The sequence below is a fragment of the Microtus oregoni genome, unplaced genomic scaffold (assembly GCF_018167655.1).
Source record: "Microtus oregoni isolate MIOR12 unplaced genomic scaffold, Mior012 000050F_ref0000143, whole genome shotgun sequence".
Taxonomy (NCBI): domain Eukaryota; kingdom Metazoa; phylum Chordata; class Mammalia; order Rodentia; family Cricetidae; genus Microtus; species Microtus oregoni.
In genome coordinates, this window is record NW_024543256.1 from 9385154 (window position 1) to 9409754 (window position 24601).

Genomic DNA, 24601 nt, shown 5'->3' on the forward strand with positions numbered 1-24601 from the left:
CTGTGAGGAGCAGCAAGTGCTCTTAACCACTGAGGCAGCTCCTCTGAGCAATTTAATTTTGGAGACTATTTGGAAAACAATCTATTTAACCAGAAACTAGTGAAGGATGGAGGAATGATGCCAGTGTGTCAACAATGGGTATTGAAACAAAGAGCTGGGTGAAAGACATGATACCAAGTCCCAGGAACTTGCACATGCTAAAAGAGAAATCACAGGGCACTGTGACATACTCTAATAAATATACTGGTTCGCTGCCTCTCCCACCAGCCCCATGAGCTGCAGCGGTTCCGGCGTGGACCCAGAGGCGGCCTAGGCCTGTGCTGCCTTGGTCGCAGGACCAGCTCATCCTGTGTTGGCTCCCACCATGCTCCCCACCAGCACAGCCACAAAGAACAAGGCCAGCCCCCGGGGACTGCAGGGGGACCCAGGACTGGAGCCTCTACTAAGGGCACAGCACCCATATCGGTATGAGCCTTGAGCCGGCAGAAAGTAGCAGGCCGGCCTAGGTGGCAGCGGGCAGTCTGGCTCCCCCTGAAGGGGCAATATCCAACAAGGTTTATGGCCTGCCCAGCGCGGCCAATGGAGAAGTGAAGCCCATAGGGTCCAGCACTCCACTGCTGGACTTGTTGATGCAGCTGGAGGATTACACCCCTGCGATCCCAGATGCAGTGACTGGTTATTACCAGAACCGTGCTGGCTTTGAAGCTTCAGACCCACGCATAATCCTCTTCATCTCACTAGCTGCCCAGAAATTCATCTCAGATATTGCTAGTAATGCCCTACAGCACTGCAAAATGAAGGACACAGCCTCTGGCAGCTCCCGGAGCAAAAGCAAGGACTGCAAGTACACCCTAACCATGGAGGAATTGACCCCTGCCCTCAGGGAATATGGCATCAATGTGAAGAAGCCACACTACTTCACCTGAGCCACCTAACCCAGATGTATTTGTCTTTTCCTCTGTCCCCACAACAGCCTGTTTTCATAATAAATTTTATTGTGACAGGCAAAGAAAAAAAATAAATAAATAAGTATTGCTGAAAGTGTCAAATTAAAAATCTTAGCTAATAATCAGAGATTTTTACACCAGAATTATTTGAAGCTAAGGGGCAGCTTTGCAATGGGGAAGGGGCCATTGCAGCAGGACACTGTTCTATGATTCTGAGCTTTGTTTGTGGAGACACAACTGGCTTAGAGTGCAGGCTCCTCCTGGGACAGATGGGATGAAGTTGGGAAATGGTTGCTTGGCTCACCAAGAATACATGAAAGCATACTTTCTTTGTCCATTTCGCAAACGTTCCGTCAGAATCTGTACCCTGGATAAGGAAGTGGCCTTTGAGCTCAGTTCTTCACACTCTACCTGATATGTACAAGTGCTTTGCTTCTGTATACTTTTTGCCTTGTTTCTAGGTACTTCATTTCTTTTTAATTACTGTTATTTCTTGAGACATTGTCTCTTGCAAAGTGAGGTAAGAGTTTCTCATGATCATGTATGCCAGCAAAGGGGGGTCCAGAGTTGAGGTAATGCATTTTAGTCTGTATAAAAACCATACGAACTAGTTATGCAGTTGTTCATACTCTGCACCCCGTGTCCTGATTTGTGCGAGACCCTTACCCAGAGACCCCAACGCACCAGACGTTGACATTTGTGGGCCTCTCAGTTTGGTATGGGGTTTTCCTTGGTTGGAGAGATGTGATTGGGACTGGAAGGAGTAGCTGCGAGGTGTAAGCAACTGAGGTACAATTTTTTTTACTATTTTATTATTTCAAATCCCATATTATTATAAATTATTGCCAATAAATCTAATTCAAAATGTGAGTTTCGGATTTCCAGGGGTTGTTGTCTGTACTTTCAATCTTTCTATTTTTATTTTATGGGTATTGGTTTTTTCCCCGCATGGATGTTTGTGTACCATGTGTGTGCAGTGCCCAAAGGGGCCTGAAGTCAGTGTCAGATCCTCTGGAACTGGAGGTCCAGGTGGTTGTTGTGCCCACAGTGTGGGTGCTGGAAATCAAACCCCAGGTCTCTTAACCACTGACCCATCTCTCCAGTCCCTTCTGTAATTATTATGGCTCTTGAAAAACCCATTATTCAAAGCCTTTATCTCGGCTGGCTCTATCTAAAGTGTTCATATAGAAATGTTCACTTAAGGCCTCCTGTGGAATATTTAAGTTTCTGCACTTACAAATGGTAATTCTGGAAGTTAAGACTGAGGGGAGAAAACACTTTGCTGTTAGGTTTACAAAACATGATTTATAACAAATTAAAATACAAACTAAGTATGTTAATCTATCACACATCATTTGGAACTACATAAATTTATACTGTCTTACAAAAGAAGGTATTTGAACTTCTTAAACACCTGTTAAAGGAGCCAGGGAGATAGAACAGCAGGTAAAGGCATCTCCTGCCACACCTGACAGCATGAGTTCAATCCCTTGCACCCACCTGGCAGAAAGACAGAACAAACTCCTACAATGTGTCCCTGAAAGCACACACGCATACGTGTTTGCATATCAAATGTGACAAAATGTTAAAATGCTTAGAATATATAAATACATATATTTAAATCATCCCCCAAATATTATGTTTCATTATGGAATTTTTATGAAATTATTTTTAATTTTATAAGAAACCAGTTAAGAAACTTTGAAATTTTAAAGAGACCTTGAACTGTTAATATACTGAAAAAATTAAAGGATTTGGTATTTTGAAGGTCATATACCTTTATGTTGTAATGGTAACGAAAGGTACTGGGAATAAACAAGGAAAGGTTATAGTTTAGAAGCTATGTATGTGTTTCAAGAAGGCAGAGGTCTACTGTAGTGGCTAGTTTGTCAATTTACAGAAACTAGCGTCATGGAGAGAAAGTGGACCATAGATGAAGGACTGTCTCCACCAGATTGACCTGTAAGCAAGTCTGTGGGATATTTTTTCTTGATTAATGAATGGTTGATGAAATAGAGCCCAGCCCATTCTGGGAACTGCTTCCTGGGCAACTGGTCCTGGGTTGTATAAGACATGTTGTTCAACAAGCCACAGAAAGACACTAAGCAGCTTTCCTCCATCTTTCCTGCCTCTGCTCCTGTTCAAATGCCTACTCTGACTTCCCGTAATGGTGGCCTGAGATTGGGACATCATTTCCTCCCTCAGTTGCTTTTGAAGTTTTTATCACAGCCATAAAGAAGCAATAGAGCACACACACTTAGGTTACCTTTCAAATGTACAGAAAACAAAGTATCCAGAGCACCTGTTTGCACAGGATTCTCCAGGAATACCATTCACAAAGTCAGTACGACAGGAATAAACTCCAAGTTCTCTGTTCATTGTAGGGTCTAGTTTTCACCTCAGGCTGCAGTGTCTCTGACAGAAACACGGCAACCAAGGAAAGACAGAGAGAAACTATGCCAATATTGGTCCAGTTTCAACTTCCCTAGTATTCTGATACTGTTTACACATTAGTCAGATCCGTACTTCTGAGAGCATAAGATCTCAGAATATATAGTGACAGCCATATGGAAAACACAAAAAAGAAAGTTCAAAGAAACAGGTAAAGTTAATTTTAATATTTTATTTAATACAAATTGTCCAATACTTTCCATTTTTTAACTTGTAAACAACAAAAGGAAATTGCTCATTACAATGGTATTTTAGTTGGTTTTGAAATTTTGTGCATTATATAATGATGCAAACATTATGAAAAATGTGTACAAATTTGAAATGTTACATCACAAAATAATTATGACACATGAATTACAGAATATTTTAACATTCTTTTTCATATTAATTTAGAAATATAGTGTTACCACCAAAATAAAATTAATAAAAACAAATATTAACTGCCTTGCCATTTTCTTATTACATTTTGCTTGTAAAATATAATTTGAACCCAGGCAGTGGTGGTGCAAGCCTTTAATCCTAGAACTTGGGAGGTGGAGGCAGGTGGATCTCTGGGAGTTTGAGGTCAGCCTGGCCTACAGAGTGAATTCCAGGACAGGCTTCAATGCTACACAGAGAAACTCTGTCTTGAAAAACCAAAAACTATATATATAGCTTTATACATTTACCAGTATCACTACTAAACACAAAATTCAATTACTCTTTTCTGTGGTAAGACTGAAACCGAGCAGGCCCTCACTTTAAAAAGAAAACAATGTATAGAATTAAGCCATTGCATTTACTAATTTATTTCAATAGGACATTATATATAAATTATTACTTACAATCTATTCTTTTTGTTACTCAATGTCTGAAATGCAGTTGTTTTGGCATGTCAACAAAAGCTAATTTTGTATTTTTACCATGACTTGTGATGCAGTATGCATTTAAAGAAATTAACAATATGAGTAAGATATTGTTATGTGTCTGTGTTCATGTGTTGGAGAAGGTGCATGCACTTGACTGTGTGTGCGCACACATGTGCTGATCCTCAAACATGAATGAGTAAAGTCAGTATCTGTTTTCTTTCTTCTACACATATTTTCTGAGGGCAGATCTCTCACTGAACGTTTAATGCACGAAATTGCTAGAATGTCTGGCTATGTAGCCCTAATGATCTTCCTTCCTCCACCTTTACTACACTGGAGTTACAAGTGTGCTCTTTAATGCTCAGCTTTTTACACAAATGCTAGGTTGGGAGCTGAACACAGGAGTGCTTGTGTGGTAAGCACATGGGTGACTGAGGCATTTCCTTAGCCCTGCGTAAATTCTTAATTACTGACTTTACATACACCATTTCTAAGTAATTCTAGGATGTGCAAACTGAATTTATAATGGTGTTATATTTTGGAGTTTAAAGTCAGTTAGACTCAGTACTCAAACAGGGCTAGTATGCATCATACCAAATGGGGCACAGCTAATGGAAAAGAGAAGCAAGCTGTATATAGGGAATGACTTATACAGCTAAGGAAATGTACAGGATTGACAGAACTGGGAGTGGAATAGGAGAACTACAGTAGGGGGAATATTATGGCAAGGATCCTAAGTCCCACCTAAAAATTCGTGTGACAAAGGCTAGATACCCAACTGAAGACTTCATGGGAAGTAGTGGAAACTTTACAGTTGGCCTACATCAAGGAATTGTCCAATTATAATTATGTTCTTGAGGTTATACTGAAACATCAGAGCCTCTGCTTGCCTGCTTTCCTTGTCTACTACTAAATCTTGGCGGTTTCCCCAAAGCAACCAAAACCGCCTATAGTAACTTAGGGGATGGAAACATTGTCTCATAAAAAAAACACCACCATATCCTCAAATATAGGCAGGAAAGGCTGTCATTGTTCTGATCTGTGTGGCGTACCAACAACTGAACCAACAGTATGAGCAGAAATATAGCAAACTAGGAGTTGATCATCCTGTATTACATGCACATCACTGTGATCAGTAAAATGAAATATATTAATAGTACACAAGAGATACACAGGAATTCTCGAAGTCCTCCATTTTTTTCTAAATTATTCTGCATACTAATTAGTTTATGTATCTATTTTCCTAAGTGTAATTTCCCTCAATGTCAGAACCCTATATATTGCGTATATGAGTTTAGGAAATAACATTTAGTACTTAAATAGACATATCAGATAGAAACTGTGTTAGACTATGAAATTTACTTTGAGTAAGTGATCCATTTCATATCATGCCTCCCTGCAATCTGTAGCATCGCCTTCAGTTGTAGTTGTACAAAAGTAAATTTACGTTGGTCTAATCGGCCCTGAAAATGCCATCGTTCATAGCAATGCATAGGGATAGGATATATCACGTATTTTAGCCTCATCAAGGGTGTTAAACTATGCATGATATGCACAAGCATAGGCATTGTGATGGGGTTAGCAGCAAAGCCCAGGACACGGAGATGAGTACAACGAACTAGGGCAGGGATAATAACAGAGATGGCAGAATCATTTATAAGGCAATGACTTATCTCTAGATGCTTAAGAGTACCAGAGAGATTTAACAGAAGAGTTTGAAAGGGCACAAAGTCATCCCAATACATTGCGTTGTTACTAAGATTCAAAATCTTTAGTTGGGAAGCCTGAGGGCACTGGGCTAGAAATCTGAAGTCTTTGTACGATATATCACAGAATGACAGATACAAAAAATCCAGGCTATGTGGCAGAACTCTGTAGGGAGAAAACAACAATAAAACTTCTGAAGAATGAGGATTGAATGAGAAAAACTGTACCTTTATATCAAGAATAAACCAATTTTCGCATGTGCTATGAGTGGGTATTAATGCATTAATCTGTACTTTGTTTGCTTAATAGTTTTGAGACTCTGAGAAAATTTTTTAGGCAGTAACTTACTATGTAGTCCTGGCTGTCGTGGAACTCACTATAGAGATTATACTGGCATTGAACTCAGAGAATCTGCCTGTCTTTGCTTCCTGAGTGCTGAGATTAAAATCGTGTTCCACCACACCTGGCTGAAAGTTTTGTTTACAGCACTGAGATACTATTTCTTTTAATATTAAGAATGTATAAAGTATATTATAATTGATGATTTGAAGAAATATTAAGAGAAAAACTAACACACTTGATACTTAAAATATTATCCACTGTAGATTTCAGTTCACGTTTTTAGTGGAATGGGATCAGAAAGAGCAATCAACTGAAAATTACCTTTGGTCAGTCCCTAAATACCATCCTCTACTTTTATGGCCTATACCTTGGTGACTACAAATTAGTAAAGTGATCTGACATTGTAAACCATTGGCATCAGTGCAATAGAAAAAAGTCTTCCACCATCTCAATTCCTCTTCCTTCTCATATCTAGAGGGCTAGTGGTTTTTCACCTTCATATTTCTGCACTCATCTTTAAATTGCTGGCTGCTTAATTTTTGTAATTCCTCCTCCAGTTTCAAATTACCAAAAATGACAAAGTGGAAAACATAAAACGTTTTGAGGAGTTTAGGAATACCCATGAATATTTTCTATGTTGTCCCAAGACTTATCCGGGAAACCCAGAAACCTGCCTGAAACTCTTACCTGAGCACACTGTCCAGATGATTTTTGAGACGGAATGAAGAAAATTTGAGTTCCTTAAGGTTTTCCATACGTTGCAAATGACTAAGGAAATTTTTAAAGACTTTCCCACTCAGAGATCTAAAAGTAACTTTAAGCAGTCTAAGGCTCTGTAGGTGGCTCATCTGAGACAGGATGTTGGTGATATCACTCAGTGAACCCTTATCAACTAACAGTCGATTAACACAGTTGAGATCAAGAAATCTCAGGGTGCGTTTGCAGTCACCCAATTTAACAACTTGCAAATCTCGACAGCATACGTGCAAAGCCCCTAAACTCTCCACAATTTTCCTCATAAGCAAAACCGAAAATTCCTTTTCCATTAAGGAACCACCTAGGGAAAGATCCACTAGTACTGGGTATCTGAATCGTGGACTCTAAATCTATAAAACGAAACTGTCCTTCTATTTTCATGACCGAGTGGTCAGAATAAGTACAAGAGTGAAAACAGAAAGGTGGGTTGATTCTGACTTCAGGGCATGTGATCCTACAGTCAGTGTCTTGTCTTAAATCTAGGATCCTCAGTTTAGGTTTCCTGTAGGGGTAAGAGGAGATAGAACATCTGAGAAATAGCAAACGGTAATGAAACCCAGTAAGATCAATGATGACATAGAGGAACAATTCCTTTTACCCATAGCTGGTACTCCTTGTACTAACTACCAACAAGTCTTTGCCATGAAAATTCATCTTCCTCTTCCCCCATTCTTTGTACACCTTAAATCCCCTCCAGTCATAAAGCTCCTGTCTTTCTCTTAAGTAACACCTGTTACATAAACCCATCAATAGAATCCTCAATATCAGATTTCTTAAGGAATATTGAGGACATCAGTCTTTAATGTGTTACCAAGTTTTAGCTGAGTCTCACAAATAACTCTGCAGCATTCACTAGTTACTCCTTCTAAGAGAATATCAAGCTGTAGAATTATCTTCTGTGTCTTACCATATCTCTATTATACAGTCTTACCGAGAAGAAGAGTTCTTTGCAGGACATACTGGAAGATTCTCAATCATGGATTTCAGGAGTTCATGTTGAGGCTCCCATACAGTTAATGTCCCAAGATGGAGACAGTAAAAGGGCCAAACTTTCACCATCTCACTCAATATATTCTTATGCCCACCCTTGAAGGCAGCAATGAACAATGGAATAAAAAGATCTTTTGGAATATCCTCCAGAGCTTGGATTGCTACAGACTCATGTCTCAGCAAACACTGTATAGCAAGATCCAACAGAGTTTCAGGGTTCTTTGCATCCATTTTTGTGAACCTGCATCAGGAGGAGAAACATTTAGAAGTTCTGGGAAAACACACAGTGTCTTCTTAGCAACCCGTGCTAGTAAAGAAGAAATGATTTAAAGAAGAAATCAATCAGCCACCGCCAGCTACTTCTAGTATAGAAACAGATGAGAAATAGACGTGTGAATTTATAACTATATGTGTTTATGTGTGTGTTACTACACTCTCCCCCATGTATATATACTCTCTGTCCTATAAAATGTCATCAAAATGGGTAGTAAATAAGCAGAAAACAATTTTGGTCACTTATCTACATGAATTCCAGTATTTTCCCTTAGTAGTATATAAGCTATGATGAAGAAAAAGATAAATCTACAAAGTGGTACAATAGTAAATATTAAAACATCAAATTAATTGTGATTAAAGAGAAAAAGAATGACATTCTAGCCCTTGATTTGTCTCACTCCCATCACTATATTTGTGGCAGATGAAGACACCAAAATTCTACAAGATACACATGAAAGAAGATGGTTAAGAACTTATAGTTGACCTTAAGAATATTCAGAAATATTACTCATGAATTAATCCTAAAGATGAAAAAGAAAACATAAAATCAAAATAATGCAGTACAGTTTGGGGCAAAGACTTCAAAACTGTTCAACTGAAAGTTGTATGTTGTCTCACTTGTAAGTAAAAATTAGTCAATCTGATCATGGAATAATGACTTCTAGGGTCTAGGATAGGTGGCAGGGGTTGGGGTGACAAAACACAGTTAGATATAATTCATGTAACCTAGAGGTTGGTATGGACATATCACAATGAGTCTCATTAATATGAATTATGAGTATGTGTTACAAAAATGCATATCAAGTGCATATCAAATAAACAATATGGAGGGTTTATAATTACAATCTTTAAACCACACAGGCTCTGAGAAAGAATAAATTGATGTGGATAGGAGAAATATTCAAGAAAATTTGTTAATGATGGAAAAAAACAAAATGAGGGGAATTAAGAATCCTGGAACCCATAAAAGAGTCAGAAAGCTCCTAAATTTTTCTTCTACTGCCAGAACAGCAAAAAGTCCTCTAAAATGCCTACAGAGCACTGATAAAACAAAAACAGCATGATAAATTTAAAAAAAAACAACATAGTATCATATGAATACACAAAATAAGGTAAAATTTGAAGCAAAAACTTTAAAACCATCAGAAACAAATTAACTGTTGCTTATCACCTACCTAATATGGTACTTTGCTACAGCATCTTGTACACTTTTCATGGCATTGTCTTTTGATAAAATAACTTGATGACTAAGATTTAAAAAGTGTTACACTTTCTTGAGGCTTCTAAGATTTCAATCTCAGGGACATGGCTAAGGGTCTTAAAAAGGTGGTCTTTTGTTGTAGCTCAAAGTGCAAGAGAGGGCAAGTGATTCCTTTTGGTGAAGAACTTTCTTATGTGTGAAGAAAAAGTCAGTCTAGAAAGGAAAGCACTGGGCAGTCTCATGTAACAAAGTAGCTGATTTCACACACTGTTACAAATGTTAGTCAAATGGATTCAAGAATTTTCTATTTAATGTTAGTGAAATGTATTCAAGAATTTGCTTTTTGCACTCTATTACCAGGTCTCCTGGTGTAGGAGGGTCTTCTATTTCTTATTTTCATTGATTAAATAAAGAAAACTGCCTTGGCTTTTGATAGGGCAGCCCTTAGGTGGGCGTGGTAGACAACAGAATTCTGGGAGGAAAAAGACAGTCTGGCAGACACCATGGCTCTCCTCTTTGAGAAGAACACTGGTTAGACTCATGCCGGTAAGCCACAGTTAAGTGGCAAAACACATTAATGGAGATGGGTAAAAGGAATATGTAATAGTTAGCCAATAACAGGCTAGAACTAATGGGCCAGGCAGTAATTTAATTAATACAGATCTCTGTGTGATTATTTCAGGTATAAACTAGCCTGGTGGTGGGGACAGGGCCTGTCGCACCTCTTTACAACAGAGTGGCTGCCCAATGTGGTCTACTAACTCCACGTAAAACCTGAGAATGCTTAAAAAGGAGAGAGAGAGAGAGTTTAACACAGCTTTTTGCTGTTTGTGGGTGGCATGCCACAGAAAGAATTCCTGACTCAGTAGCCTTACAAAAAAAGAGCCACACCATTTTAAAATGCAGCTTCCTGGGCCCTACTGCCCATGCAATCTCCAGCTATGGAGCATTTCTGGGCCCGGATGTTTCTGTGCCCACTCAGGGTTGAGAGGAAACTGGTTGAGACCATGCCTGTGGCTCAGCGCTCCCTGCCTGGGCAGGCGGCGGGATCAGGTTTACTAGGTGTGCATAACCAGGGGAGCATGGTGGATTCCTGCCACCATACACAGAGATGTTTTCAGGCTGCGCAGTGGTCTGCATGGCAGATTAGGCTCTAACTCAAATAAAAAGCTCATTCTCAGAGTTAAAGAGTCGAGTGTGGCTCCTACATAAAGGCGGGGGAAAAAAGCCGCACAGTTTTAAAACACTGGCTTTCTGGGCTATGCTCCTACTGCAACCTCTGTTTCTCGTGGGAGACAGAGAATTTGGATGGGGTTTTGTGAGTAAAGTGCTACAGCTTGCTTGATGGCAATGTGGACTGCTGTGTACCTGGAACTGTGCGCTGCTCAGGGGCACCAAATGGCTCTGAGGCAGGAGTGTCTCCTGCCATGCTGAACTGTGTTGATCTCAGGTAGAAAACAGTTTTAATTATCATAACAGTACAGTTAAGGTTTAGACTGGGCAGGAAACAGGTGGTACCGTATTACCCCTACATGGTGCAACTTAAGTTTTTAAGAAGTGCTTAGCATTTTAAGAAGTGCTCCTGGATAGTAAAGAATTACAGATTTACAATAGGACAGATTCAGACATAAAAGACCTCTAAATGGGTCATAGTGTTAGATAGACATACGTAGGCTTGGGAGAGAAAAGAAAAATAGTATTAAAATGTCATGAAGTAAAGTTAATGCTTTAGAAAAAGGGTAAAGTCTTTAAAGAGACAGAATAAAGTGATAAGAGTAAAAGTAAGCCACATAAAAATGGAAAATTCACAGACAATCTGGATTTTTTTGCATTATTGTATTTTCTTTGAATTTTTTGACTGTAAAGGAGCTAAGTACAGAGAGACATTTCATCATATGGGCTGCCAAGCTAAACCAGAATGGATACCATAAGGGTATTATGACTTCAAAATTTGGGTCTAACAACATGATGCTTTGGAAAAGAGGTTCTTCTTTTGTTTTCACAGAGGATGAGACCCTGTGGATTGCTTCTATCCCAATATGGTATGACAGACCATGCTCTTCCTGAAAGGTCATTGTGAATAACTTCACGGAACTGCCGACTGAGATGAACCTCACACACAGGTTATATCATGAAAGACCTGATTAACAGCGCCCCCATACAGCATGAAGCAGTTTAGAGAGAAATAACTGCACCCATATTCCCAAATGTTGTTTATAAATGTTCTTTTACATTTAAAGTGGGATATGATATAGATATGAATAATTTTCATTGATATGAATCTTGGTTTATTGATACTAATTTAAGGTCAATCTTATTATATGTATATGTATTTCTGCTCTTGATTAAGGTATTGTGATTGTGTAGTTCATTTAAAAATGTAACGTATAATTAGTAAACATAGGTTGTTAATGGATAATCATCAATAATAGTCACGCTTGTAGTCATGTTAATTAGATTTTCTAGATATAGAGAGGTATATTTTAGTTAAATAGGCATTCTTCATATCTTTCAAAGACTACAGAATATGGCATTTTAAATGTTTTAATAACTTAGGGCTTTTCATGACAATAAGACACATCTGCTCCTGGCAGCACCAGCTACTTCAAGAGGAGGATGGGCATTGAAGAGGCTCCTTATAGAATTTGCTAGCCATTTGGGCAAGAAACTGCTCTTGCCTGGACTTTTGCATAAACTGGACACAAAGATCCCACAGAGAGAGGACTACTGAACTTGCCTAAAGGTGAGATGATCTTTTGGGGTTCCTGGTTCATGAGAGGGTCTGTGAGACATTCTGCAGGATACAAAAGAAAGTGACTGAACTGTCTTTGAAATTTCTTGCTTCATGGAAAAGTCTGCTGGATACTATGGGCCTGAAGGCCAAAGATGGATGCCCCAACAGTACAAAAGAACTTTGGGTGACTGTCCAGGCAGTGAGATGTCTCTGTCATTTCTAGAGTTTTGGAAGTTGCTTACTTCTCATTTACTTTGGTAATATTATATCCTTCTGGAGTCTTTGATGAAGTTGAAGAATGCTTAGTTATAGTTATAGTTTTCCTTTGTTATGATTAAAGATAAACTAGATATAAATATTATAATTAATTTTTGCTTTATAACTGTTTTGTTATATGTAATTTTACTATGTTAAAGTTAAAGCCTTTCTTTTTTGTTTAAACAGAAAAAGGGGAAATGATGTAGGAGGGTCTTCTGTCTATGTCTTACTTTCATTGGTTAAATAAAGAAAATTGCCTTGGCTTTTGATAGGGCAGCCCTTAAATGGGCATGGTAGACAGAACAGAATTCTGGGAGGAAGACAGTGCGGCAGACATCACGGCTCTCCTCTCTGAGATGGATGCTGATTAGACTCATGCTAGTAAGCCACAGTCAAGTGGCAATACAGATTATAAGAAATGGTTTAGATCAATATGTGATAGTTAACCAATAAGGGGATAGAAATAATGGACCAGGCAGTAATTTAATTAATACAATTTGGTGTGGTCATTTCCGGTATAAACTAGCCGGGTGGTGGGGACACAGTCCGCCACTCTCATTACAACAGAGTGGTGCCTGTTCCTAAGAATATCTGTAAATATTCTGGGACTTTGGTTCAAAATTCAATTGTGGATGTGCCTGATATGATTGAATAAGGATTCCAGATGCCATTTTAAGGGTTTAGAACAATGTTATTTAAATTTGACTTTTCCCTGACAAACTCAAAATTAAAAAAAAACATTTAAGATGTTCTCCCTAAGTTGATGTTTAAATGTAATTCAATTTCAAAAATATCTACATTTTACTGAGTTAGACGGCCTGATGGTAAAGTTCATATATGAAAGAATACACAGGAATAGCTAAGAAGAGAGAAGGAAGCCACTTGAGAAGGGACTCCTGATACCAAGAAAATGAAAACTTTCTAGAGAATTTCTGTAATTACAGTATCTTGTCATTTCTATAAGAAGAGACAAATAAGGCAGAAGAAATGGCTCAGTGGTTAAGAGCATTGCCTGCTCTTCCAAATGTCCTGAGTTCAATTCCTGGCAAACACATGATGGCTCACAACCATCTGTAATGAGGTCTGGTGCCCTCTTCTCTCCTGCAGGCATACACACAGATAGAATATTGTATGTAGAATAAATAGATATTTTAAAAAATAAAAAAGAGACAAATAGCTGAATAAAATAGGTGAGAACACTCCAGAAGATAAGGCAGAAAGATTATAAGTGCCACTGAGGATGGAATACTCCAAAGAAACAAGGCCTTCTCGACACAACAGTAATGATGCCCTTATAAACTCACAGAGACTGTGGCAACATGTGCACGGCCTGCATAAGTGGATGCAAGCCTCCATACCTAATTAAAAGTTATCTATCTCTGATTAATAATACTCATAAAGAAAAAGTAGTTTTCTCCATGATGAGTCTCACTGGATATGAAACCAGATTAAAGAGCAAGATCTATGCCTAGCAGGAACTAGTTAACACAAAATGAACTCAATGATGTATTTGGAGGGTTTCTGCCAAATAATGTATCATATGGGTAATTTTTATAATCTTATATGTCTTTTGCTTTTAAATTATGGTTTTAGTGTTGTGGGATATTCTTTTTGAACATTGTGAAAATTTGTCTTTACCAAGGCAACTTCTGCTTGTTTTTTTTAAAAAAAACTGAATGGCCAATAGCAAGACAGGACTTCCAGGCAATGATAGGAACTCTTGGAAGAAAGTCATAATTTACTAATGAGCAGAGTAGACTTATAGTATGGAGGAGAGGTAACGAGTCATGTGGCAAAATGAATATTAATATTAATGGGTTAAGTTTTGAGAGCTAGTTGAGAACAAGCCTAAGCCAAGGCCAAGTATCCATAGTTAATAGGAAATCAACATGTCATTATTTCGTCACTGGCAGTCCAAAGATATTATGACTACCCTTCAGATTTTGTTCTGACGGGTTTTCTCTGTGTGTGAATGTGTGTTTTTCTTGTATTTTTTTCTGCCTTTCTTTTTTTCTGTTTATCTGTTTGTACTGACCTATTCTGGTTTTCTTTTATTCTATCTTAGTTTATATTTTTTGTTAATCTTGTTTGTTTTTTAATGAGAGCAAGAGATAGAAAAGGTAAAGATTTGGGGGAATGGGGAGGAGTGGGGAGTTTGGGGGAGAGGAAATGATAATCAGAATATATTGTATTAAAATGTATTTTCAGTAAAGAAAGAAATGCTGTTAAATAAAAGAACGGAAATGTGCACTCTATGCTCGCTTTCTCTCTCTCTCTCTCTCTCTCTCTCTCATGTAAGAATGTGATATAAAAAACATATTACCTATTCTTTGCGCAAAATAAATGTAAGTGCTATTAGAGCAAAAAGTGAAGAATATACTATTCCTTCAGTGAAGGATATGAAAGAAATGGGAAAGGAGAAAAGGGTAGGAATGAGTAGTACTTTTTCAAATAGACAGTTTTATTCTGGGTTATGTGAATGACAGTAATATTTCTCATACCAACAATATAAATACATTTAGAGTTCTATAGCACCATCTGTTGTGGAATATTAGTTAAAGATAGGTTTATGCTGTGGAATATTTGTTTAATTATACAAAGATGTGTTGCATTTGTTTAACTCTGTAAAGGTATGTTAATTTGAATGCTTAAAACTCCCATTTGGGCTAATAAAGATCTGAACAGTCAATAGCTAGCCAGAGAAGAATAGGCAGTCCTGGCATGCAGAGAGAATAAATAGGAGGAGAGAAGAGAAAGAAGGGAAAAAAGGGAGTAGAAGGGACACAGGGGCCAGCCAACAAGCTATATAACAAGCTGTGGTGTTAAGAAGTAAATAAAGGTATAGAGAATAGAGAATGATAAAATACCCTTGAGGCAAAATGTAGACAGAATAATTTAAGTTAAGAAAAGCTGGCTAGAAACATGGTAAACTAAGGCCAGGAACTCAAAGTAAGAATGAGTCTCTGTATATAGAATAGCCACGTCTCAAAAGTTCTAGCGCCAGTTCTGGATGAAGGTGTGAGGAATGAGGAAAAGTCACTTCTAAATATAATGTGTCTCTGATAAAATGATGGACTCCCCTACCTCAAAGGTCAGCCCAAACTTCTCACTAGCATTAATTCATTCTGGGAAATTTGGGGACTGTGATTCTGCTATTGGCACTAGTCAATGTGAGAGAAAAATACGTTTTCCTCTTTAGTATCTGAGGGATATCCAGCCAGGTGCAATCTCGAGAGCGGCCGACTATTTAAGACAAAGCTACTCTGGTAAATAAGAACTAGAGAGAGGCTGCCACACCAGATTTATGGGGAGACACCTGTAGAAGGCAGTGAAGGGTTGGGTGAATGACAGGCAAGGACGCACTGAAAAAGACAGGCAGCAGCTCCTCGGGAACTGAAGGCCCCACCACTCTGAGCTCACACCACTTGCATGTTAATGAGAAATCTCTGCCACCTTGAGAGGACACTGATGATCCCATGCGTGTGGTTGGGGAACAGTCCTACATGTGAAGTCACTTACCTTCTGGTTCAGTGCTGGTGAAACTTAGAATCCTGAGTTTCAGGTCCACGAAGGCCTTAGGTTGTAGCAGCCTCTTCCCTCTCACAGATGATCTACTGTTGGGTGAGAAGTGAGTGCGCAAAGACAAAAATCCCAACAAACACCTCAGGGCTCTATTTCCTTCTCCTGTTCTCTTCATTCACTTATTATTATTTCTACTTTTAAAAGAGAACATTTTATTATTTGGAAAGTTCACAATGCGTAAAATGTATGCTATTAATATCTGACCCCAGTACTGCCCACATATCCTCCTGGATCAACTCCCACCTCTAAACACCTCCCAACTATATGTGCTCTTTTTCACAGACATTGGGTATGATTAGTTCTACTTTTGCCCAAACTGAGTTTTAACTTAATAATCTACTGTACATTACTACTGTGAGTATCTGCTGCATAGCTGTTGGGGACAGTAGTTGACTTTAACACTTTCTGTGCATCCTTCTATATATAGTTGAGCTATTACAGTGGTTTCTTTTCTTCTTTCTTTTTGGGACTTGATTTTGAGCCTTCCACAGGTGGCCATACACTATGAAAAGATAAACCTGAAGGTGTCACATACCCATCCAACGTGATACAGAAGTCACAACACAAAATTGTAAGAAAAATGAAAAAGTACAGCAAAGGAACATATCTCCTCAATGCCATATCAATAAATGCAGAAGTACTTACAATGCTGAACACATAGTCTAAACGTATACTTGAGAAAAAAGTATGGTTTGAAACTGAACAAACCCGGGGTGGGAGGAGTCAGTAAACATAAGTACTTCGTGGTTTTTGCTTCCAGATTTCTGTCTTGAATTCCTAACCTGACTTCCCTGGATAATGGACATATAGGAGGAAAAGTTAAATAAAACATTCCTCCCCAAGTTGTTTTCATTTATGGTGTTTATCACAGAAACAAGAGAGCAAACTGGAGCAAGAATGTATAGACTATTACATTCAATAGCTACAGGATACATATCTTCTCAGCCGTCCATGAGATATTCTGTGATATAGATACTAGTGTAAGTCACTGGGCAAGTAAAAACTATTTAAAAGTAAAAACAACGTTGTCTATCTTATCCGATCCTAAAGCAGTAAAATTATAAATCACTATCAAGGGAAATGACAGAAATGAAATAATCCAAATAGAATTAAACATTATACCACAATGGTCTATAGGTAAAGGAAGCAATCAGGAATTACTGAAATCTGGTTTGGTAAATCTAAGAAACACCCCAAGGAATAGAAGCTATTGCCATTGTTCTCAGCTGCCTAACAGAACTTGAAGATATGACATTACTGTGAAAGGCACCACACATTTCAGGCATAGGACTTGGAGGAACTGGTCTGGAAACAGCCCTCAAGTCTCATCCATAAGGACTAGGGCTTACAGTTTTCAATGTGCTATGCCAGCTGCTAACAGAGAAAGGCAATCAATAATCATATGTAGCTTTGAGCCCATTGTCTTAGTTGTTTTTCTATTGCTGTGAAGAGACACCATGACCAAGGAAAATATGAAAAAGTAACATTTAATTAGGGGTTTGCTTACAGTTTCAGAGGCTTAGTCCATGAAAATCAAGGTGAGGAGTAAGGTGACTGACTGGCAGGCAGGTATGGCGATGGGGCAGTAGCTGAGAGCTTACTTCCTGATCTGCATGCAGGAGGAAGAGAGAAAGTGAGACTGGGCCTGGAACTGCCTTTTGAAATGTCAAAACCCACTCCCCAGTAACAGGCTTTCTCAAACAAGGCCACAATTCCTAATCCTTCCTAAATAGTTCACCAACTAGGAATCAAACATTCAAATACTTGAGCCTATGGGAGCCATTCTCGTTCAAACTACTCCATCCTACTCCCTGGTCTGCATAAGTCTTTAGTCCTATCTTAATGCAAAATGCACTCAGTCCAACTTCAAATGTCCCCACTGTCTTTCAGTCTCCAGACTGTTTACAATTCCAGAGCTTAAAGTTTCTTGTGAGACTCAGAGTGATCTCTTAACTGTAAGCCCTTTAAAATCAAAATAAAAAATCAAATCACATACTTCTCTAACATTTAATGACACAAAAATTATATTACTATTCCAAAAGAGAGGAGGAAAGGGTCCATAGTGAATAAATACTGGAGCAAACCAAGGCTGAAACTCAGCAGGGAAATTCTGTATCTCTATGATTTATGTTAAAGTGATTATTTGATGAATCTTCATACCTCCCACTCTTCCTAGTGTTGTTGATTACATCATCAGTTTTCTTTAACAACGGAGCACCCCTTACACTTGTAGCTCCCTTGGGAATAGAACAGAAGCATGGGACTTAAGGTACCAAGTTATTATGTTTACCTGGGTTAAAACCTGGTCCCATCCACTACTTACATTTACATGAGCTTTGACATGGTAATCGATTCTGATAGAATACCCTGGCAGCTGAAAACCAAAAGTCCTGCTGAGACTGTCTTAATGCCATTGTGCAACTTTTATCAGTCAGCTAAATTCATATCTCAGGGAGCACTGTTTTTGAGACAGTTCCCAAGATGTCCTGCTGTTGTGGAACAATCTTTTTATACGCTATGAATCTGTATTACTCTCATTGGCTAACAAGAGCTCAATAAACTATAGCTGGGCAGGAGGAGGTTAGGTGAAAAACCATACTAAAAGAGGATGTTGAGCTGAAGAGGGGCAGAGTTAGAGGAATTGCCAGCAAGATGCAGAGTGAGTTGAAGACACAAAATGGACCAGATGCAAAAGGTACATTCCAGAACATAGATTAATAGAAATGGGTCAATTTAACTTGTAAGAGGTAGTTAGTTCTAAGCCTGAGTTATCAGGCGAGCATTTATAATTAATATAAGCCTTAGTGTATTTGAGATTGTCTGTGGAACAGGAAAACTCTACCTACGGTCTGCTTTGTCTGAACGAGAAGTTTCAAAAGGAGGAGTTCTTATGTGTCCTCTGCAGCTCTCTCAACTTTCTTATACTTAAACCCTCTGCCCAGTCCTATGAAGAGCCCTAATCAGCTCCTTCCCCTTCACACAAGTTCCATTCCCATGGGAAGTCATTGGCCCTTGCTGCTGTGCTAATAAACAGTCTCAACTGTTGAGAGCAGACTTAGGTCTCTTGCATGGTTTCTGTTCCTTTATTATTCTTAAATATAACATTTTGGTGTAGAAATCCAGGAGAGATTCTTGGATCCCTGCCCTTTGGTAGCTCCATCCCTTCTTCTGGGACCTTCTGGACTTTTTATCGACCTTGACTCCTCTTGGGACTTGGAACTTCCGGAGCACAGATACTCTCTGAACTCACTATATAGACTAAACAGCTGCTAGTTGCCATCTGAAACCCACTGGTTTTTGTAGCTTCTGCCTCTGCGAACAGTAAACTTTTATCCCAAGCTGATACAGGTATATCTGTGATTATCAGGTTTACAACAGAGCAAGATCCAGTACAGCCAGGGCTACAGATATACCCTGACTCAAAAAAGGAAATGGTCTCATAAACGCATATGTTTGAATGCAGGTTCGCAGTTAGTGGGACTATTAGGAGGTGTGTCACCACTCATGCCAGGCCCAATCTATCTCTGTCTGCTACTTTCAGATCAGGCGGAAGCTGTAACTAATATGCTACCACCGTGCCTGCCACACTCCCCATCATGATGGCCATGGACTCACCCTTTGAAATTATAAACAGCCGCCCAATTAAATGCATTGTAAAATTGCTTTGGTCATACCTGTTCATAGCAATGAAACAGTAAGTAAGACGAATAACAGTACAGATAATCAATGAAAAATGAGTTTCTTTCAAAAGGTGAGAGTGACAAAATCCTTAGCTGAACTAAATGAGAATGAATACAAAAATTAGTAAAATAGAGATGAAAAGGGGGACAGTACAAAGTAACACCAATGAAATTTGAAAACGGTTAATGAATATTTGAAAACTCATATTCAAAGAATATCTAAAAGAAATGGAAAATTTCCTAGATAAAAAAGATAAAATAACTTTAGAGATCCATAAAAATCAATAAGATTAAAGTATCTCCCAACAAAGAAAATCCTAGAAACACATGGATGAAGGAAATATTTTATCAGGCCTCAAAAATGCTCCCGAAACTACCTAATTAAAACATACGGGCAATGGTAAACTTCTGGTTCGTGGACAAAATACCTTGATATCTAGCCTAGTTCAGACTAAAATCTTAAAAAATTGTTTTGGTGGTGAACATTAGTAATATATTACTTTTTTCTAATAAAGTCTTTATAAACTGAATTTAGTAATAGATTTTAACACCATGATCAAGTTGGCTTATATTAGGTTGCAAGGATGTTTCACTTATTAATAGGTTTGTAGTCAGAGGTCACATAATGATCTTACAAGTGCAAAACAGGCCTTTATCAAAAAAGCACTGAAGAATCTATACTAAAAGCAACATATATCACTATAAAATGCCTCTACACAATAAACCTACAGTCAAAATCATATCAAATTTGGAAAACTGCAAAGCATTTGTCAGCAACGAGAAAGTATGATCCACCCTCTCCAATCTTAATCAATGTGCTGAATGAAGATTCAGTTCACTATAGTAAAGCAAGAGAAAATGCAAATGATACACAAAGAGTAAAGGGGGATGTCTAATGATTTCTAAGAATCTTTGCTATAATCCTATAATTAAAAGACCTCAAATGCTCTAACAGAAAACATTAGGGTTTGGTAAAAGCAGCAAAAAACAAAAAAAAAATTGAGTATTACAAGATAAGTGCAAAAACTGACGCTTTTCCATATTCCAATAATCATGACATTGACAAATAAATCAGGAAAACAATTCAATGCACAACTGCTTCAAACATTAAATACTAAGGAACAAGACTTAACGAGGAAGTGAAAGACTGAAACAGCTCATTTAATAACAGTGAAGGAAGAAATCGAAGAAGACAGTAGAAGACGGAAAGACCTCTTACATACAGGAACAAGCAAGTAAATATTAGCTGCTTTCAAATTATGTCATGGAGCAATAGAAACAAAAACAGAATGCTATTGCAACAAAACGAGATGTGTGTAAGTCAGTGGAATGAAATAGAAAACCCTGAAATATGATCACCTATCTAGAATCACCTGATTACTGAAGAAAAAAAGTGCCCAAAACATCCACTGGAGAAAAGGAAACCATGTTACAACACTTTAGTTAATTTTTGCTAGTTTAACAACACTAATTATCTAAATGTAGAGAGACTAATCTGTATTCCTGTCTCTCTTTACAAACATCAATTCAAAATCAATCAATGCTCCTAATGTAAGATGTGACATCCTGAAACTTCTATAATGTGAGAAAAAAACACTGTATAGGCACTGTATAGGCACAATAATCCTCTTTAAAATATATTCTGGAATCAGTTCAGGAAACAATAGCAAAAACTGACAAATTAAATTTCATGAAATTAAAAAGCTTCTGGCTGTGAGGTGGTGGCGCACGCCTTTAATCCCAGCACTCGGGAGGCAGAGGCAAGTGGATCTCTGTGAGTTCGAGGCCAGCCTGGTCTACAAGAGCTAGTTCCAGCTCTTTCCCATCTTGCAAGATGGCGGGTGAAAAAGGCGAGAAACCTGATACAAAAGAGAAGAAACCTGCAGCCAAGAAGGCTGGCGGTGATGCCCCTGCCGCTGGTGCAGCCAAAAAGGGTGACCCTAAGGCTAAAAAGCTCAAGAAGGGGAAGCCCCATTGCAGCCGAAATCCAGTCCTTGTTAGAGGAATTGGCAGGTACTCCCGATCTGCTATGTATTCCAGGAAGGCCGTGTACAAAAGGAAATACACAGCTGCAAAAACCAAGGTTGAAAAGAAGAAGAAAAAGGAAAAGGTCCTTGCCACTGTCACAAAACCAGTTGGTGGTGACAAGAATGGTGGTACCCGGGTGGTTAAGCTTCGAAAAATGCCCAGGTATTATCCTACTGAAGATGTGCCTCGGAAGCTGCTGAGCCATGGCAAAAAGCCCTTCAGTCAGCACGTGAGACACCTGCGTGCCAGCATCACTCCTGGGACTGTCCTCATCATCCTTACCAGGGGCCACAGGGGCAATAGAGTGGTTTTCCTGAAGCAACTGGGCAGTGGTTTACTGCTTGTGACAGGACCTCTTGCCCTCAACAGGGTTCCTTTGAGAAGAACACATCAGAAATTTGTCATTGCCACCTCTACAAAAGTTGATATCAGCACAGTTAAAATCCCCAAACACCTGACTGATGCTTACTTCAAGAAAAAGCAGCTGCGCAAGCCCAGGCATCAGGAGGGCGAGATCTTTAACACAGAGAAGGAGAAATAGGAGATTACAGAGCAGTGCAAGGCTGATCACAAAGCTGTGGACTCGCAGATTCTGCCAAAGATCAAAGCTGTTCCTCAGCTGCAGGGCTACCTGCGCTCTCAGTTCTGTCTGGGGAACGGGATGTACACAAACTGGTTTTCTAAATTGCTGACAACCTAATTAAACAGCTTTATGTGTTTAAAAAAAAAAAGAGCTAGTTCCAGGATGGGGTTCCAAAGTCACAGAGAAGCCCTGTCTCGAAAACCCAAAATAAACAAACAAACAAACAAATAAGCAAGCTTCTGCAGAGCAATAGAAACAATATAGTGACAACCAAGCGAACAGAATGGTAATATTTTCTAGCCCTTTTTTTAAAATAGAGAGTTAATATTCAGAATCTTTAAAGAACTTAAAACTTTAAATGCCAAATACAGAAGCCAACACACTCATAAATGACTAATCAGTTGGATAGGTCTCAAAAGAAGAAATACAACTGGCTAATACATATATTCATAAATGTTTAACTTGAATAGACTTAAGGAAAATAATAATTAAAAGTATATTGATAAGCTAAATGACAACAAATACAAGTGAGGATATGAGGGCAAGGAACCCTTATAAAACACTGCTGAAAATGTGAAGGTATTTATGGAAGATCCTGAAAAAAGTGGAAACTAGAACTATCTTACTATCCACACATACAACCCAAAGCAATCCAAATCAAAACCCCACAGAGATTCCTGCACATTCGTGTTTTCTTATGTTACTTTTCACAATATCCTGGGAATGGAATCGGCTTAGAATTACATCAACAGATGAATGGATACAAGAAATAGTGTGTACATATGAAATGAAGTTATTACTAAGTGAGAAAGTGAAACAAAATTATGTCATTTGTAGAAAAATACATAGCACTGAAAACCATCAGGTTAGTCAAAATCATCCCGTCTAAGGATGATAAATATTACATACTTTCTCTCACAAAAACTACCTAGATTTATTTATATATATATATATGCAATGAAAGTAGAAAATCATCTATATATGAGTGAAGGACAGAGAATTATCTTAAGATGCTCAATGAACATGAGAGAGCACTGAGAAGGAACAGGAGCAAAGGACCATGATATACATACTGAAAACGTCATAATGTTCATTTTGTATAATAACTTGTTTTTTTTAATGAGATGCACTGTAGAAAAATCCATCTATACACTGTGAATTTGTATTACTCTTATTGGTTAATAAAGAAGCTGACTAACCAACAGCTAAACAGTATAAGGTTAGGTGAGAGAGCCAAACTGAGAATGCTGGGAGGATGAAAGGCAGAGTCTGGAGTCACTGGTCAGACAGAGAGGATGTCATTATTCAGCTACCAATAGGCTGCATTTCCAGGTTTCCCATCATTAGCATGTGATGTAGCCATGCAAACCCCTTTTGCGCATGTGCATGGCATGGGTCGCCCGTCACCAGTGTGTGAGTAGACATGTCTTCCCACTGTGCACATGTGCTAGGTAGCCATTAAATGCTGGACGCACCACCTTTGCTCTCTCTGTCCCCCACACTCGGAGATGCAGCCTCTCTCTCCCTTTCTCCCCCCCTCACTGTCCCCCTCTCAGAGAGGCAGCTTCTCTCTCTCTCTCTCTCTCTCTCTCTCTCTCTGTACACCATTTTTTCCCAGGCCTGTGTACACTCTAACAGACTCCTAAGTGAGTTTGTTTGAGTCTTGTGTTCTCTTCTTGCTCACGCCAGATCATTTCATTGGTGCAGTGACTTGAGAGATTCTTCCGCCCCAGGCCTCTTTCCTGGGGTCGGAATCAAAACTAGGCACATGTTCCTGGTTATGCCACCTGAACCTGAAGAACTCCCCCCCCCCCACTTTCACTCTGGACCCAGCTAATGAACCTCCACCTTTTCGACCTCAGGAGGAAGCTACCCCCAATCCCCCAGCTTCTATCCCTACCTCTCTAGTCCCTTCAGCCCCAGCTTTTATGCCTGTCTCTTCAGCTCCTGCAGCCCCAGCTTCTATGCCAGTTCCTTTACCTCCTGCTGCCTCGCCACCTCCTGCTGCTTGTTTTTCAGCTCTCTCACTCTCTCTCTCCTCCACCTCCACCTGCTCCAACAGCCCCACTGAATTCTTCTTCCTTTCCGGTGCTCAGCCACAGCAGTCACCTTGCTCTGGCACCCACCTTTACACCTCTTCTCACACACTCACGTGCTGCTATGGAACCTAACCCTAACCAAGCCAAGCCCGCTACAGTTTTCCCGTTGTGAGAGGTGG

The 24601-nt window shown here is 38.9% G+C and overlaps 2 protein-coding genes and 1 pseudogene across 2 annotated transcripts; 2 read left to right on the forward strand and 1 right to left on the reverse strand.

The window, feature by feature from the left end:
- Nucleotides 1–271: 271 nt before the first annotated feature.
- Nucleotides 272–1029, forward strand: LOC121437033 (annotated as a pseudogene).
- Nucleotides 1030–5604: 4575 nt separating this feature from the next.
- On the reverse strand, nucleotides 5605–8272 carry LOC121437056 (melanoma antigen preferentially expressed in tumors-like). The gene is given in 4 exon segments (XM_041636916.1): nucleotides 5605–6118; nucleotides 6983–7375; nucleotides 7377–7553; nucleotides 7983–8272. Coding segments are annotated over 4 exon segments (1374 nt in total).
- A 13321-nt stretch (nucleotides 8273–21593) lies between these two features.
- Nucleotides 21594–22341, forward strand: LOC121437228 (60S ribosomal protein L6-like). The gene has a single exon (XM_041637093.1). The coding sequence runs from the start codon at nucleotides 21607–21609 to the stop codon at nucleotides 22339–22341; it is 735 nt and encodes a 244-aa protein (XP_041493027.1). The 5' UTR covers nucleotides 21594–21606.
- Nucleotides 22342–24601: the final 2260 nt, after the last annotated feature.